This window comes from Zootoca vivipara, chromosome Z2 (assembly GCF_965207765.1).
Source record: "Zootoca vivipara chromosome Z2, rZooViv2.hap1.1, whole genome shotgun sequence".
Lineage (NCBI taxonomy): Eukaryota > Metazoa > Chordata > Lepidosauria > Squamata > Lacertidae > Zootoca > Zootoca vivipara.
In genome coordinates, this window is record NC_142585.1 from 38,280,505 (window position 1) to 38,297,634 (window position 17,130).

The 17,130-nt window shown below is 45.4% G+C and overlaps 1 protein-coding gene across 30 annotated transcripts in view; it reads left to right on the forward strand.

The window, feature by feature from the left end:
• Positions 1-12,086, forward strand: part of GAPVD1 (GTPase activating protein and VPS9 domains 1) — a 53,220-nt gene extending 41,134 nt beyond the window's left edge. For all 30 annotated transcript variants that reach the window (XM_088664896.1, XM_088664889.1, XM_088664891.1 and 27 more), the window contains 10 exons: positions 719-799; positions 2,439-2,561; positions 2,687-2,816; positions 3,755-3,864; positions 4,827-4,986; positions 5,268-5,455; positions 6,098-6,311; positions 7,317-7,389; positions 8,723-8,920; positions 10,982-12,086. In XM_088664896.1, coding sequence (XP_088521022.1) covers positions 719-799; positions 2,439-2,561; positions 2,687-2,816; positions 3,755-3,864; positions 4,827-4,986; positions 5,268-5,455; positions 6,098-6,311; positions 7,317-7,389; positions 8,723-8,920; positions 10,982-11,122 — 1,418 coding nt within the window. In that variant the 3' untranslated portion in view covers positions 11,123-12,086. The remainder of the gene's footprint in view (positions 1-718; positions 800-2,438; positions 2,562-2,686; positions 2,817-3,754; positions 3,865-4,826; positions 4,987-5,267; positions 5,456-6,097; positions 6,312-7,316; positions 7,390-8,722; positions 8,921-10,981) is intronic.
• The last annotated feature ends 5,044 nt before the right edge of the window (positions 12,087-17,130 follow it).

A 17,130-nucleotide genomic window follows, 5' to 3' on the forward strand; every position in this document is an offset into this window, starting at 1 on the left:
GAATATATTAAATGGCAGTCATATTTTTCCAAATGGCACAGAGAGCGGTACTTGTCTATCTTAAACTGAACTATATGAAATAAAATCCTACCATACTCAGTCTTCCTGCCCCTTAGATACCTGTAAATTATGTTTTATTTCTTATGCACCTACTAAATTCTGAAGTTTTTTTTTAATCACATAAAGGATATAGTCATTTTTTAAACAATTTCTTTTGCTTTGCTGTAGAGATACTGGCAGTTGACTTTTGCTGAAAGTTCCTTTTAGTCACAAAACAAAACAAAAAAACCTGATTGTCTTGCCCCAAAAACAGCTTGTTCACTTCTTTGCCTGCTGATGCCTTGCTTCAGCTTCCAGTGTTGTTGCAGGAAGACGGGTGGGTTACTTTATATATACCTGTTTACCTATCACCTGGACTTGTGGCAATATCACTCAGAACATTCCTAGAATAAGCTCTCTCTTCATACAGATCACTAAAATTCTTTTTTCTTTTGCACCTCTGGTATTTATTTATTTATTGAATTTATATACCACCCTATACCCGGGGGTCTCAGGGCAGTTCACAGAATTCCTCTCCCTCTCCCTCCTCAAATCCTTTCTCTCATTACCATGGGGTGAAATGTTTTTGGGGGATAATCTTGTGCAAACTGAGCTGTCACAGAAGTTCCTATTTCAAATCAAAATATGCGCCATCTGACTTCTTCTGCCGCAACCCCAGCTCCCATCCCATTTAGGAAAAAAGAGAAGCAGGACAAGGACAAAGAGGACTTTGTGCCTGATAGATACAACTCTCTTCAAGGTTAGTAGTTGCTGCTGAATTTTATAACATGGTTGACTTTAAATAAAGAAGATCCCAAGGACTTTTAATCCTGGTTGAGGGATTCAGATAGGATTTACCTATACAGTGGTCCCTCGACTTACGAATTTAATCCGTTCCGAATGCACGTTCGTAGGTCAAAAAGTTTGTTAGTCGAAAAAAGCGGTTTCCCATAGGAATGCATTGGAAACGGAAAAATTCGTAAGTCGAGTAAACCGCATCTAAAATTTGTAAGTCGAGAAAACCCCATCTAAACCGCAACGGTTTTCCTTTCGGATGTCAAAAAAAATGTAAGTGTGCGGCCATTTTTTTCCCATTCGTAACTCAAAATTTCGTAAGTCGAGTACTTCGTAAGTCAAGGGACCACTGTACTTACTACTTGAGAACACTCAGCTTGGGGCCAGTCTGTAGAACTGCATCACTTCAGGCTGTATATGTGTGTGTTTTTGTGTTTCTCTGCACACAGATGGCTTGTATTAAACCAGGGGTGTGGAACCTGTGGCTGTTCAGATGATGTTGAACTGCAACTCCCATCTATCTATTTAGTGTTTATGTGCCCCACTTTTCAACCAAAAAGGTTCCCAGAGCAACCAACATACAATCAACACAAGACAGTCCCTACCTGCAGGCTTATAATGTAAAAATAAACACAAGGGGAAACTAATAAACAGGACACCACAGATAATATGAAGAGTTTTGAAGTGTTTGAACCAGAAAATGCTGTACTTTAGTCATTTCTTTGCTATAACCACTTTGAATATCTGTAGCTGGAGTCTAAACCTTCTGAACCAGTTTTAAAAAAGGTTCTTTCTTCAAATCTGTGTTTTGGCATGTAGGTTTCACCATCCCACCCCTCCTCCCACCCTTCTCTTCTTCCCCAAACTTATACGGTAAAGGTAAAGGGACCCCTGACCATTAGGTCCAGTCGTGACTGACTCTGGGGTTGCAGCGCTCATCTCGTGTTACTGGCCAAGGGAGCCGGCATACAGCTTCCATGTGGCCAGCATGACAAAGCCGCTTCTGGCGAACCAGAGCAGCACACGGAAACGCCGTTTACCTTCCTGCTGTAGCGGTATCTATTTATCTACTTGCACTTCGACGTGCTTTCAAACTGCTAGGTTGGTAGGAGCTGGGACCGAGCAACCGGAGCTCACCCCATTGTGGGGATTCGAACTGCCGACCTTCTGCTCTGCAAGCCCTAGGCTCTGTGGATTAATCCACAGTGCCACCCGTGTCCCTAAAAACCTATACTGTATACAACACTAATGTCTCATATCAAATGTAACTGATCTGTAGAAAAGACTTTACAACCTGAAAAAAGAGACAATGCATGTACTTTTGTAAACCAAGAAAACCTTTAATAAAAATTACTTTTTTAAAAAACACAACTGTGTTTCTGCAGCCATCTTCCCCACACATCTGATTTGATGGGGAAAGCAAAATGGCTGGGAGAAACCTCCAATGGCACATTTCTGTATTCACACATTCAATCATGTCCGTAGTGGCTGCATGACTTCACCCACCGCATGATGCCTTTGGTATTTAGACTGCCTATTCGAGAGCAACACCCACCCCCATGTTAATTCCTTGCTGCTTCTCTCCACCCCATTTGACATTTTAGATGACTCTGGCCCTAGACTGAGCGCTCAGGCCCAGGCAGCGGAGGACATCCTGGACAAGTACAGGAATGCGATTAAGCGAACCAGCCCCAATGAGGGGGCTGTAGTGACCTATGACAATGCAGGTGAGAGTCTGTTCTGGACCCCAGCTGTCATGGTTTTCAAGCAATGAGGGGAAGAGAATGGCTGCTACCTGCTGCTAATGTGAGAACGCTAACTTTTTTATGCTCATTTGGTGGGCTGGGTTTAGATGCCATCGGAGATGGCGAGAGCATCCATGACTCTGTGCGGGATGACAACTTGCAGAACATATCTGCAGATGACCTTCCGGATTCTGCCAGCCAAGCAGCCCAGCCACAGGATTCGGCTTTTTCTTACAGGTAGCTTGATTCTCTCTCTCTCTCTCTCTCTCTCTCTCTCTCTCTCTCTCTCTCTCTCTCTCTCTCTCTCTCTCTCTCTCTGTGTGTGTGTGTGTGTGTGTGTGAGAGAGAGAGAGAGAGAGAGAGAGAGAGAGAGAGATGTTCACTGCAGTAGGCAAAGGGACTTTGGGAAGATGGCTAGATCCAAACACTGTCTAGGATTCTGTGTTTGGTGGAAACCCTCTGCTTCCAGTGTGGCGGTTAGAGTGTCGGACCAGGACTCAAGAGAGACACCAGTTCAAATCCTCCAGCTCTGCCATGGCCAAGCCCTTGGGGAAGAGTGGCACACTCTCACCCTAACATATCCCACAGGGTGGTTGTGAGGATAAAATGAGAGGGAGGGTGAACCACGTACTCAAAGCAAAGGTGAGGTGTAAATGTAGGAATATTAATAAATGAGCCCAAACACTAAGGCTGTTCGATGTATAGAGGCAGACACAGCAGGCATTTAGCTCTATACTGAATAACATCCCCTGCTTTTGGAAGCTCTGCTTAGAAATTCCCCATTGTGTAACTTGGGAGTGGAAACTGCCTACTGGTTTTCTATGCTCTTCTATCACTATGAAGACAAGTGACTAGAATTGCTCTTTTGGGGATTGGGAGATGCTGTGTGGCATCTATCTTCCTCTCCTGGTGTGTTCTTCCAGGGGATTTGGGGTTAGACCTTACAAAAATGGGTTACAACAAATGGCTCATAATATAAACTTACTTCCTGTTGGGAAAGGGAGGACGGGGGGAGAGCAGATTCGTATTAGACAATGAGCATTTCCACGTGAGGCGCTAGAGTCCACCACCGCCTCTCTCTTTTTTTTGGGACCCACTGAAATAAAATATATTGATTTTGGTGTTTATATGAAAATTCAAGGCAGAAATGAATATTTTCTCTCTGCCCCTCCCAGAGATGCAAAGAAGAAACTGCGGCTTGCTCTCTGTTCAGCAGATTCTGTGGCCTTCCCTATGTTGTCCCACTCAACGCGGAACGGCCTTCCAGATCATACAGACCCTGAAGGTAAAATACCTCTCTTGACTTTCAGACTTCTGGTATAGCTACAACCACACTTAAAGCAAGAAGCACACTTGATACATGACACCACTTAGAAATGTGTAAAATTGCTGGAAATTCTGACACACACACCCCCGGAGAAAAAGTGGAAAATTGAGAAATTTTACTCTGTTTATTGGATACCTTAACCACCCTTCATCATAAAGCCTCGGGGCTTAAGTTATACAATGCTTAGGGCTATATTTTAGTGTTAGTTAATCTCTTTACTGTGGTCAATGAACCAGTGTTCTCTAATGCTAGTCCTACTCAGAGTTGAAACAAAGGACATAATTTTTTTTAAACAATTTATTGATGGTTCGTAAATGAATACAAATACAATAACTATTAAACACTTACCCAGCAGTAAGGACATAACTAACAAATCCTTTGACTTTAGTGTGCCTGCTCTGAGTAGAACTAACATTGGATATATAACCCTTATCAAAGTCAAACTTATTTTACTTCTTTGACACACAGTTTGTCACTTAGAACAGGGGTTGGTAACATGAGATTTCCGCAGTGGGCTGTTTGGCATTACTGAACCAGATATCCCATCAGCAACCTGACCAAGTCACCTGCTGGTAACTAGGCAGAGCATTCTTCTCCAACCTGGTGCCGCTCAGAAATTTTGGACTACAACTGCCATCAGCCCCAGCAAGCATGATCAATTGGGGATAATGGGAGTTTTAATCCAGCAACAGGTTGGGGAAGGCTGATAGAACGTGTGTATGTGTGTGCTAGTTTGAAACGTAGACTAGGAAGTGCGTGAGAGAAAGCAAAGTGTTGCCAAATATAGAGTCTATCTTGTGCCCTGGAAGATGGCAGGGAGGACAGCAGGGGGGAATCCCAGAGGGCTGCAACTTGGGGGGTATTACCACAATGCTCCTTTACTCACTCAGTTTTTCCCCCCTTTCCACCATCTTGATCAGACAATGAAATTGTATGCTTCCTAAAAGTCCAGCTAGCCGAAGCCATCAACCTTCAGGACAAGAACCTGATGGCTCAGATCCAGGAGACCATGCGTTGTGTTGGCCGCTTTGACAACAGGACCTGCTGCAAGCTGCTGGCCTCAATTGCTGAGGATTACAGGTAAATCCCTTACCTTCCATAAGAACACAAGAAGAGCCCTGCTGGATCAGGCCCATCTAATACAGCAGTGGCCAGTCAGATGCCCCCAGGAAGTCCACAAGGGCAGCATTTTGTCTGCCTCTCGCTCATATAAATTTGGAGTAGAATTATGCCGTCACTTCTCATGGGGCATGTGCTTTGAAGCCACCCTAAACAGCTTGGAGCACCTCCCCCAGACTTGCACTTTCCAGATGTCATTCAGTTGTGCAACCCCTTTCTTCCCACCCGCCCCCAAATCCCAGGAAAAGGGCTCCCTATATTGCCTACCTGACGCAGTGCCGCCAGGGTCTACAGACCACCCAGGCCCACCTGGAAAGGCTGCTGCAGAGAGTGCTGCGAGACAAAGAAGTGGCCAACCGATACTTCACCACGGTGTGCGTGCGGCTGTTGCTGGAGAGCAAAGAGTCAAAGATAAGGGCGTTCATTCAAGGTAAGCCACTCCCGGCATTGTGCACAAGAGATGAAGTGGTATGTATGCAGTGTAGGGCCAGGCACACTTTGGTTCAAAGATTTACTAGGTGACGTTGGGCTATTGGCTGTACCTTAGTGAATGGTCCAAGATGTATTAAGATAAAAGGGGTGAGGGGAAAACTCCTGATTGGAGGAAGAGTGGGGCAGAAATAAAATTTATTTTATTCGGCCATTGGGGAAACCTTGACTGCAGTTGGTTGAGCTGCTATGATCTCACAGAAGGGACTTCTGGTCCCACTCTGTGACATCAAGCCACTTGACGTTCTAAGGTAGGCAGAGGAACCAGTCATGGAATAGGAAGCAGCAGGCCCATGTGCTACATATTGCTGGTCTTGGTTCTTGTGCAGATCCAGTTAAACATTTCTCCCTTGGAAGTGCTCTTGGCCAGCTCTTCTTTGCAACGTGTGCAGGTTCCTTGCGTAGGGAATAGTGGTGCACATGCACTGCCAAGTTCAAATGTCATGGCTTTCCTGGAGGAGAACACATGGGGATGGTAATTTTGGGGCAGCTTCTAATATTTCCTATGTTCTGTGTGAGGAGAGAGGGTGTGCTTCTCCCTCCCCAGCCTTACGATTTCCTCCCTTTTGCTTTGTTGCCAAAGATTTCCAGAAGCTGACGGCAGCGGATGACAAAACTGCCCAAGTTGAGGACTTCCTCCAGTTTCTCTATGGTGTAATGGCCCAGGATGTCATCTGGCAGAACGCCAGTGAGGAGCAGCTCCAGGATGCCCAGCTGGCAATTGAGCGCAGCGTCATGAACCGCATCTTCAAACTGGCCTTCTACCCTAACCAGGATGGAGACATCCTGCGTGACCAGTGAGTGGGACGTGGCTGGTTTTCTTCAGGCTTGAGCAATAATGGCAGCAGAGGGCGAGCCACAACCACCTTTCCTTGTGTGCTTCCTCTACTTCTGTGCAGGCCCAAGTTTGCTTCTGGTTGTAGCTTTTTCAAATACCCTAATTCTGTTCCCTTCTGACCCATTGCTTTCTTTGCAAGAAATGAGTGTTCAATTTGCACACTTGTTCTGAACTTGGGGGTTTAGTTAGGGCTTTTATTTGCCAGCCTGAGGTCTACATTTAGTCTGGGAAACCTTTCCAAGGCTGCATGCAAGTGGTGGGTGGGGCAAGTGGGCAGAACAATGGGTGTAAATCCTATCTTTGTACAGTAGGCTCGTTTTTTACTCACACACCCTTATCCACCCTTCATTTAAAGGCATTATTAGAGTTCAAGGACACATTTCAGCCAGGCAAAAGCACTCACAGGGGGTGAGTGGAGGGTGTGGCCTGGGAAGAAGGGGTGTGGCTTGGGAAGAGTTCCAAGGGGCAGATGGAGAGGCCTGAAGGGCTGCACTGGGCCCTCAAGCCTGAGGTTCCCCACCCCTTCTGTATTGGGCCCAATCTACCCCTCCCCTCCCCCCTATATAGCCTGTCCCTAGAGGCAACAAGAGAGAAAATGAGGGCTTGAGATTCTGGGAGAGTGGCAGCCTTGCCAATGCTTGGTCTCTTCTGTGCCAAAATAAATGTGGATATTCTGATTCGTCTCTGAAGCTAGCTGATTGGTTTTTTAATGGCAAGTTCTTGCATCCTTCTTCAGTAACCTCAAAATGTTACTTTCACTGAGGCATTATGTTTAAATGCAATTAGTTGCTTAAGTCATGCAAGTTTTTGGGTTGACAGCCCAGACTCTTTCTGCTGCAAGGAACTGAAAGTTGCATAAGTAAGCCCCCTGCTACCTAACAGTGCTCGCTATGGAGAATCCCAGATTGTGTCATCTATATTGCTTAAATTGTTTGGTTCTCCCCCCTCCCCGCTTTGTTTCTAGGCTTCTTTATGATCACATACAGAGGTTATCTAAAGTGGTGACTGCGAACCATAAAGCACTTCAGATTCCTGAGGTAAGTCCTTGGTGTTGCATGGCACCTGAGAGTAAGACTTTGTCTGAACTGTACCACTTGTGACTGAAGATGGCAACTCATGATGTGGACTGTCGCTGTAGTATGGGGGCGGGGGATTGAATTTTGCACACACACACCCAGTTTGGATATGCTGGAGTTGGGAGAAGGAATAACTCTTCTCCCTAAACATTCAAATTGATTGTTTGGAAGCGATTTTCCTGTATGGTTGAAAGTTTGGCCATGTGGCTGTAGCTCAATGACAGAGCACCTGCTTTGCATTCAGAAGGTCCCAAGTTCAATCCTTAGCACCTTCAGGAAGGACTGAGAGAAACTTCTTGTCTGAAGCACTGGAGAGCCACTGCTGCCAGTCAGTGTAGGCAGTCCTAAGCTAGAGGCCGTGCTGTGTGCTTTAATGTCATTCCCTTTCTAGGCTTGGGGATCAGATTAGCCTGAAAAGCACCCAATAACTCACCAATTCAGTCAGAACTAATACATGAAAGGGTTTGCACCACTTGATATTTGCTGGTACAAGTTTTTCTCCTCACCATAGTGAGGTCTGGAAGCAGTAGTAACCATCCTGTGGCTCTGGCTTTTCTAAGTGCATCCAGTCCTTTTAGGCTCAATGGATAAGTAGTCCCAACAAGCCCACATGCCCCATTCTTATTTGGCAGCATGTGGAAGCTTCCTTGCCTTTTGTGTGCTGGCTCTCTACAAAATCTTCATTGTTTCGCACTAAAAAACCAAAAAGATCAGTGGTTAGAATCAGTGGAGTTTTGAAAGTTTCAGTCTGCCATCTTTATTCAAAACGGGGCTCTGATTGTTTCCAATCGTGGGCGAACACTTGCTCCTGGATCTCGGGAATGATCACGCAGAATCTGTTTACGATCCAAATACAAAGCAAACAGGAAATTTTTCAAAATACGTAGAAGGTGTTAGTTCTCAAGCATTTGGAACACATGACACGCAGGTTCTAGTTATAATATTTCCAGCAACCCAGTAAGATAAGTCAGTGTTAGTATTTCCCAAATGCAGACCGAGGCTCCAAGGGAGAGCGAGTGTGCCTTGTTTGAAGCCTCCTAGTGAGTTCACAGCCAAGGTGAGATTTGAACTGGGGACCTTCTAATCCATAGCTTGGCCTTTTAACCATTACGCTACACCAATCATAGGTATTTTAATAAACTTGCATATTTACCATGTTCTGTATATGTACATATTGCTGGATGCAAGGGGTTAATCGTGTTTGTATGTAGACATTTTCTCACCTTCCCTTTTCTAAACACTGCACTGTATTGGGCTGGTTGGGCTAGAAGCAAGTCTTCTCCTTTCCTTGCAGGTCTACCTCCGCGAAGCACCATGGCCATCAGCACAGTCTGAGATCCGCACCATCAGCGCCTACAAGACCCCCCGGGACAAGCTGCAGTGTGTCTTGCGGATGTGCTCCACCATCATGAATCTGCTGAGCCTGGCAAACGAAGATTCTGTTCCTGGGGCAGACGACTTTGTCCCTGTTCTCGTCTTTGTTCTCATAAAGGTAGGTATGGCTGATGTCTCCACACAAGAGCCTTGTGCCTTGTTCATGAAACAACTCAGACTGCAGATCATTTTTTAGTACATTATTATAGTACATGAAATATTCTCTTCAGGTGTCATCATTTTTTAAAAGTGAACCAGCATGGTTCCTGCCTGCTCTGCTCTTTATTTGCACTGGGGGAGTATTCAAGAGACATGGCTGAGAGTAACACAGTTCATCCTCCTGCCCCTGTCTCCCACCTGCCATTTTGCTACACCTGTGGGCTAGGCTTCAAGCCTGTGGCAAAAAGGGACATTTGTTCTCCCAACTGCAAGGGGCAGGTCTGTGCCCAAGAGAGATGGCTTTCCACACCCAAGAACCATGCAAAGGTCATGGGGGCTATTGGGCACTCAGAAGAAAATATCCAGTAGGTATGGAGCAAGATATACTGTTTTAGGCTAGTCTCCAGTCCAGTCCAGATGGCTATAATAATAGAATTGTATTTTTGGAAGGGATTCTCAAGGGTCATCTAGTCCAACCCTCTGCAATGCAGGAATCTCAACTTTTAAAGAAACCCCCCAAAAAACTTACAATTCCCAGCACAAACTACTGTTCCTATTATTCTTGGTTGTGGGGGGTGCTTTACATCAGGCCCTCCACCTGTTTTGGGACTACAACTCCCATCACCACTAGCTAACAGGATCAGTGGTCAGAGATGATGGGAATTGTAGTCCCAAAACAGCTGGAGGGCTGAGTTTGGGGGTGCCTGCTTTACATGTATGCTTGTGCCTTACCTGCTTCTGGCTGGTTCAACTGCTGTGCCAGCTATTATCCAGTAGCTGGACCAGGCCTTCGGAGAGGGGTGCGTCATTGGTGAAAAGAGTATCCAACAAGCAGAGTGCCTCCACCTGCTGCTTCACTTAACCCTGCCTTGGCAGCAGCCGCAAAGTGGCTTGTATGGCTTAAAGTCCTTTGACTTCTTCCAGGCCAGAGGTGTGACTCCTCTGTACCCTTTTCTCATGAGATGGTTCAATTAGGGGGTGGAGGCCCTGCCCCTCCTGTACTTCATGGTGTGTGGTCCCGTCTCCACCCTTTGGCTCTCAGCTAAACCCCAACAAACCACCTCTCTCTTTCTCTAAGCATTAGGAGAGAGATGGGGCGCGGGGGAGGGGGTGATCAGCCCTTTCAGTGCCCCTTCGTTCCCCTTTGTTGGCTAACACTATCTTCTGGGAGAGAGGGACACAGTTCCTCCCAGCATATCCTACCCTACATATTATTATTCTTTTGAGTGGTGGGAAAGAAATGAGGTTGTAATCTAGGTTGCAAGCAGAATAATATTGGAGGTGGTGGAGGGAGAGAATTGGGGTAGGGAGTCTTCCTGCATTTTGTGGGGGAGGGTGTATCCTACTGGTAGCTACTGCCTCCCCCTGTAGTAGGGTGGTTGGAAGGGGGCTAAATGCCTCAGCCACTTAAGATATCCTTGTTCATGGGGGCCCACCCCAATCCTTCTGGCCCCCTGCACTTTGCTGCTGCTGCTGCCAAGGAACCAAACACCACCACCTTCCTCCTCGGAAGGCAGGTGCCTTCCTCATTATTTCTTCAGGTGGCAGTGTTCAGAGTTCAGTTGTATTTTAAATGGTATTTTTGCCTGCCTTCCAAGCTGTTATAACCGGGGGAGGGGGGGGCTAGCATGGTGCCCTCAATATGTTGTTGGACTTGAACCCCCATCATATATGATGGTTATTAACTGCTTGATGCCAAAATAGGCTTCTAAGCAGCTTACAAGTATAAAAACCCATTGCACGAATGTTAAAATATACATATTCTTACTTAAAATATGCAACAAACAATACCATTAAAACAACAGTAATTAAAACAGGAGACTCAGGTGTGCCTTCAAAAGCAGACGGGATGCCTGTGCAGATGGGGACCTCTCATATTTCAGCAGGGTGGGCTTTCCATAACATAGGCACCATGGTGGGGGGAAAATTATGCTGGCTAGGGCTGATGGGAGTTGGAGTCCAATGATCTCTGGAGACAACAGGCCTGCTAACCATGACATACATCTTCTCCTCTCTGCAGGCCAATCCGCCCTGCTTGTTGTCCACTGTCCAGTACATCAGCAGTTTCTACGCCAACTGTTTAACTGGAGAAGAATCCTACTGGTGGATGCAGTTTACAGCGGCAGTTGAGTTCATTAAAACGATAGACGAGCGCAAGTAAACAAAACCCAGCCAGCATCTCTGCTGAGAACCAAATGGCTCACAGAGGAGGACCTTTATGAATGTATGACGCCTGGTCTCTGCCCATCAGGCTACAGGAAAGCAAAGAGAGAAAACCTCCATGTGGAAACACTGTACTGTAAAGGAGTTCCAAGCATTTTCAAACGAACCTTTACTAATTGGACTAATTCCAGCAGGGTGGTTTGAGGTATTATTTTGGTTGTGTGTTTCTCCTTTTCTTTTTAAATCCTCTATCCCATAGAAGCTAGCACTGTGTCAAATCATAATAAAAAATAAAAGGGACCACATGTTAAACTATCCTGGAATCTCCAGGCATTTTTTCTGCTGCCACATCCACCATGTTACATCTTTTTTTTTCTAACAGTTTAATTAGAACTTTTTTTAAAAAAACTTTGTGAGTGGCAAGAATAAAGGTAAGCACTTTCTAATTATCTTTATTTACACGGGTGCATTTGTCTTGTTGAGAGGGAAGGCACCAGCCACAGAGGAGGAGTTTGCAGCAAGTGAAGGGGTCAAACTTGAATCATGAAAGAGCAATGTATTTATTGTAATGTAAATGCTTACCAAATGGTATACTAAAACTGGAAGATATTCATATGGCCTTTATCATAATTAGCATTTTCTTTCTAATTTTGGACAGGGCATTAGTTATTCATCTGTTGTACAAAAGAGGTGATGTTTAAGGGTTTATAGGGGGAAGTGGGCTTGCTTGAAGAGGATTTTCAATATAAGCGAAAGAAGAGGATTTTCAATATAAGCGAAAGAAGAGGATTTTCAATATAAGCGAAAGAAGAAAACATCAATAACCTTATGTTTGTTTTGTTTTTGTTTTCCTTCGGAAATACTGTGTATACTGTACAAATCCGAAATGGAACTTTCCCCCTACGAAACCAGAATCTGTAATATATATTTTGATTATTCGTATTAAAAACATACATCAAGGATTTGGGTGAAAATCTTTGTGTGTCTTTTGGCTTGTCATTCTCTTTGCTGTTTGTAGTTTTAAACTGGTTGTATCTAGGATAGCACTCCTTTCTTTTTTCAATAAGGAAAACACAAATATATAGGGGAGTTATTATACAAATTATGGGGCTGTGTGTGTGTGTGTGTGTGCGTAAAAGCAGTTGGTTGAGGACTAGGCATAATCTCTGGCTGTCTTGGAGATGTGGGGAGGGGGGAAGCAGAGAAGAAAATGGGGAATTGGGGTTGGGGGGAGGTGGAATGGAGTATCCAGGATGAAGGCCAGGCTGGCTGGCTGGCTCCCTGTACAGCAGGACTCCACAGATCATTTCTTATTTATATAGTGCTATCTTTCTACAAAGACGGGGCATGTCCCCGTCCCAAGGAGCTTACAATTTAAACGTAGATACAAAGTGATATAAGAGAGGAAGTGTTCCTAATCAGGGAGAAAAATAAGTAACTGTGGGTGTTTTGCTTGTACATTAAAAGGTAAAGGGACCCCTGACCATTAGGTCCAGTCGTGACCGACTCTGGGGTTGCGTGCTCATCTTGCATTACTGGCCGAGGGAGCCGGCGTATAGCTTCCAGGTCCATTACATAATTATAAATGGACTACGATAACCCCACCCTTCCCCAGTGTAACCTTAGCCTGGGGAGCCTGTGATTTTCCAGATGTTGGGACTCCCAACTCCCATTGGCCCCAGGCAAGGATGGCCATCAACCAAGGATGGTGGGAGTCAAGAGTCCAGCAACAGCTGGAGGGTCACAAGTGAGCATATAAACATGCCCCAGAGTTTACAGAGCAACAGAGCTGTGTTTTCTTTGACATAGCAAGCTCAGCTCGGACCCTGCTTTAGGCACTCTCACCACAACACTTCCGCCTGTGGGTTTGATCAAACTTGTTGCTACGTATGTTCATGTTGGGGGAAGGTGCTGAAGTGTTGTTTTCCTCTTGAGTTTTACAAGATAAAATATGATGGGTTTTACAATCAAGGGGTTGTCTCTCAGTGGTAGAGCATCTATTTTGCATGCAGGAACTCCCAGGTTCAAACCCCAATGGCATCCAGGTAGGGCTGGAGAGACTCCTGTGTCCAAAACAGTATGGTTGCTTCCAGTCAGTGTAGGCAATACTGAGCTAGATGGACCGAAAGGGTTCTCAGTTTCATGTATACTGATTAGCAGCACCTCTCCAGGGTTTCAAGCAGAGGTCTTTGTCATTATCTGACCCCCCTTTCTGGACAGTATAGGAGAGGGTTTGCGAATCTGCTGCTCTTTCAATGCTGTTTGACTCCAACTCCCATCATCCCTGATCCTTAGCCATGCCAACTGGGACTGATGGGAGTTGGTGTCTAACAGTAGGAAGACCAGGAGTTCCCCACTTTACTGCACTCAGAGGCAGAGAGCAGGGTTGCTTTGTGTGTGATGGCCCAATTGCCACCCATACCTTGTTTTCTGGGAACAAAATTCTTAACAGGTTCTTCAACTCTTGTGGATAAATGTACGTTGGGTTAGTTTCTGGTGAGCCGCTGTTTCGTTTCCGCTTTAAAAACAGAAGCACGAACAATGAGGGCTTAAAAGACAGAAGCATTGATGTCTTTTTCAATCGGCACATTTGAATTTAATCCAACCTAGTTTTTGGAATGGAATGGTGACTGCAACAGTTGCTCAGAATGCAAAAAGTTTGCCGCGTTCCACAAGAGCCCTCAGGGAGGCTGTGCAGTTAAATCACTGGTGTCTGGCACAGAATTGAACATGCTGAAAAGCTTTAAAAATAAAAAAGCAAGTTTCTAGCCCTTGCAATGGGAAAATAAAGAGAGCTTGCTCTCACCAGATATTTGAAGATGAGTTTGTATGCCTGCTTCAGTCGTCATCCTTATCAGCTGCCTGCTCTATGAGTGGTACCACCCAGAGGGGAATCCTACAGTAGAGTCAGAATCTGTGTGTTTGTCTGCCATGGTATTGGTAAGAAAATGTTGCAGTGTATCCTCAATATCTCTTTCTGTTCAGCCAGGCACCTCTCTTTCTAACATGCCATTCTGTTCCCTAGGCTCTTGTTTCCTACTTAACCGCTGTCACTCAACATTCTATTGTTACTGAGCATGCCCAGTTTTAATCAGGCTGCTTTGTTTTTTGGGGTGGTGGTGGTGGTGGTGTCCTTTTTATTTTAAGGCACTATTTGTCTTCTACAGACCTCGTAGATACCTCACTTTTCTTTTCCTCAATGGCTCCGTTTGGTCATTAGAATATTACTTCTGTATAAAATGTCACATTTTTGTCCCTAAGGCATTGGAAGGGGAGGAAGCAATTCTTTGCACAAGAGCCAGATTCACCCTTGGCCAGAAGTGGGTGGGAGTAGTGTCCCTCTCTCACCCCCCCCCTGCAATGCATACAGTTTCCCCTCCTCAATTCCTGCAGATCAGCTTAGGAAAGCAGCTGCCTCTTGGGGGATTTTCCCCTTCTCCTGTCACTTGCACATATTTCTAGGTGAGATTCAATTGCATACTGGCACTGCAAACTCCAGATAGTGCAAGAAGTCTTGCACGACCCACTTCTCTTTCTCAACAAAGATTTGACTTTCTGCAATAAGGAAGAAGCGATTGGAAAATGCATAGTAAAGTGTGGGATCCTTGCTTTGATTCAGCATCATCCAACCTCCCCACAGACAAATCAGACTAAATGCTCATTTAAATGGCTAATGTAATTTACCTGTGAACACTTGATAAGCATATAGTCTCTGGAGGCACCCTCCCTCTCTTGGGGTTGCATCAGTGATGTTCCCTGCACACTCGCACACCTCTTCCTCCCCTCTTAACAACACACATACCTCAGCTGCTGACACTGCCATGGGACACTTTCCATGATCTCAGGGTTCCAGCATTATTGAAACTTACACTGGACTACAAGAGAAAAGGAAGGTGTTTTTTCTGAAATCCCTATACATACTTGGCAAAGGCCTGGGCATACAGTATTACCTGTGTATGCCTTGAGTGACATCTAGTGGCCAAGTTTCTGTACTACCCTAGGGCTCCCCATTTGGTATGATGGCTTGACCTCTCTGACCTTAGGTGCTGTTAAGAGCATAATAGAATCTTCTGGATTAGGCCAATGGCCCATCTAGTCCAGCATCCTGTTCTCACAGGGGCCAGCCAGACTCCCTAATGGGAAGCCCACAAGCTGGACCCAAGCACATGAGCATCTCCCTTCCTGAAAATAGTATTCAGAAGCATAAAGCCTCCCAACTATGAAGGCAGAGGATAGCCATTGTGGCTTGTAGCCATTTATAGTGTTATCATCCATGAATTTGTCCAACCTGATTTTAAGGCCTTCCAAATTGGTGGCTGTTACTGCTGATGTCAGTTACTTATATATCACTGCCTCCTGGGGTTGTGAGTTTCATCATTTAACTATGCCCTGCTTGAATAAGTCTGAATCTTTCAACATTGGATGTTCCTGAATTCTAGCATTATGAAAGAGGGAGGAATAAAACTTTCTCTTATTCACTTTCTCCATCTTATACATCATTGGATGAACTTCTATCATGTCCCCTCTTTTCTCGCCTTTTTTCCTCGCCGCAACTTTTCCTCCTATGAGAGCCACTCCCCGCCTCCCACCCCAGATCATTTTGGTTTTCCTTTTCTGAACCTTTCCCAACTCTGCAAGATCCTTTTGGAGTAAGGCAGGCAGAATACACAGTATTGCAAATGCAGTTTTGCAGTTGTATATCAACATTATGATATTGGCAGCTACAGTATATCTCCAAGTCCTCTTCTAATGGTGTCTAGCATGGAGTTCGCCTTTTTCACAGTTGCTGCACACTGGGTCAACAGTTTCATCAAGCTATTGACTACACTCCTAAGGTCTCGTTCCTGATCAGTTTGCCAGTTCAGCCTCCAATGTTTCTACATTCACTGGTGATCTGTGAAAGAGTTCCATACTGGGTATTTTCCTTATTTTTGGTTGTTCAAAACTGCGGGGGATGTCTCTCTCTCTCTCTCTCTCTCTCTCTCTCTCTCTCTCTCTCTCTCTCTCTCTCTCTCTCTCTCTCTCTCTCTGTGTGTGTGTGTGTGTGTGTGTGTGTGTGTGGTGTATGATTTGTCATTTCAGCTAATCCCGGGCAGTTGACCTTAGTGCACCTGGCAAAGCATTTTGCAAAATGCTGGGCCTGAGTCGTGCCAATCTCCTCCGCCATGCCAGCTCTCCCCACTGCCTCCACTCCTGCCGTAAAGTCCCTGCCGTGTGATTGACCTTGAATCTCATTCGCTCGCTGCCGGCATTTTTCATCCCCTGGAAGATGGCGTTTGGGGACCTTTCCATCATTAAGTGGATTTACAGCAATTTCCTTATGTGTTTTCTCCAAGGGATTGTGTTATGAGAGGCACATTAAATCTCCATTAATACCTCATTATCCCACAGATAAGATTACCATGATAATGAGGCAGAAATTCTAATTGTCTCACTTCTTATTGTGCCTTTCATTAAATCATATACCTGGAAGCGTGAACAGGAGGAGGGGTGTTCTTGAGCCAACAGGCCCCTGGGAATGCCTACAAACACACATATGTACACACCGCTCCAGGTGTTTTTTGGGGGGTGGGGAATCTGCACAGAGGGGCATTCCCATAGAGCACTAGTGGATTCTCTGGGATCAATTCCTTAACGGTTTAAGAACCGTTACATACGTAAACTACCTGTTTATGTATTCAAGGGCCAGGGCCAGCAAGACCATTGGGCATAGGGAGGCAACTGCCTCAGGTGGCAGAAGTTGAGGGGACAGCAGCAGCAGCAGCTCCTTGACTTCCTTCTGTAGGAGGGCAGGAGCTGGAGTGCCCTGTGTCAGCAGCCCTCATGTGGGCTGGGGGATTCTGCTATTGCTATCCTGATGACGGTATTGAAGTTTGAGTTAGCTCTCAGTAGAGTCACCATCTGAAATGGGAGCGGGTGGGCACCATATTGTCCTTTCCCTCAGGCTGCACAATGTCTGGGGCCAGCTCTGCTGAGGATTGCTGACCATTCAAGTGTAATAAGAGT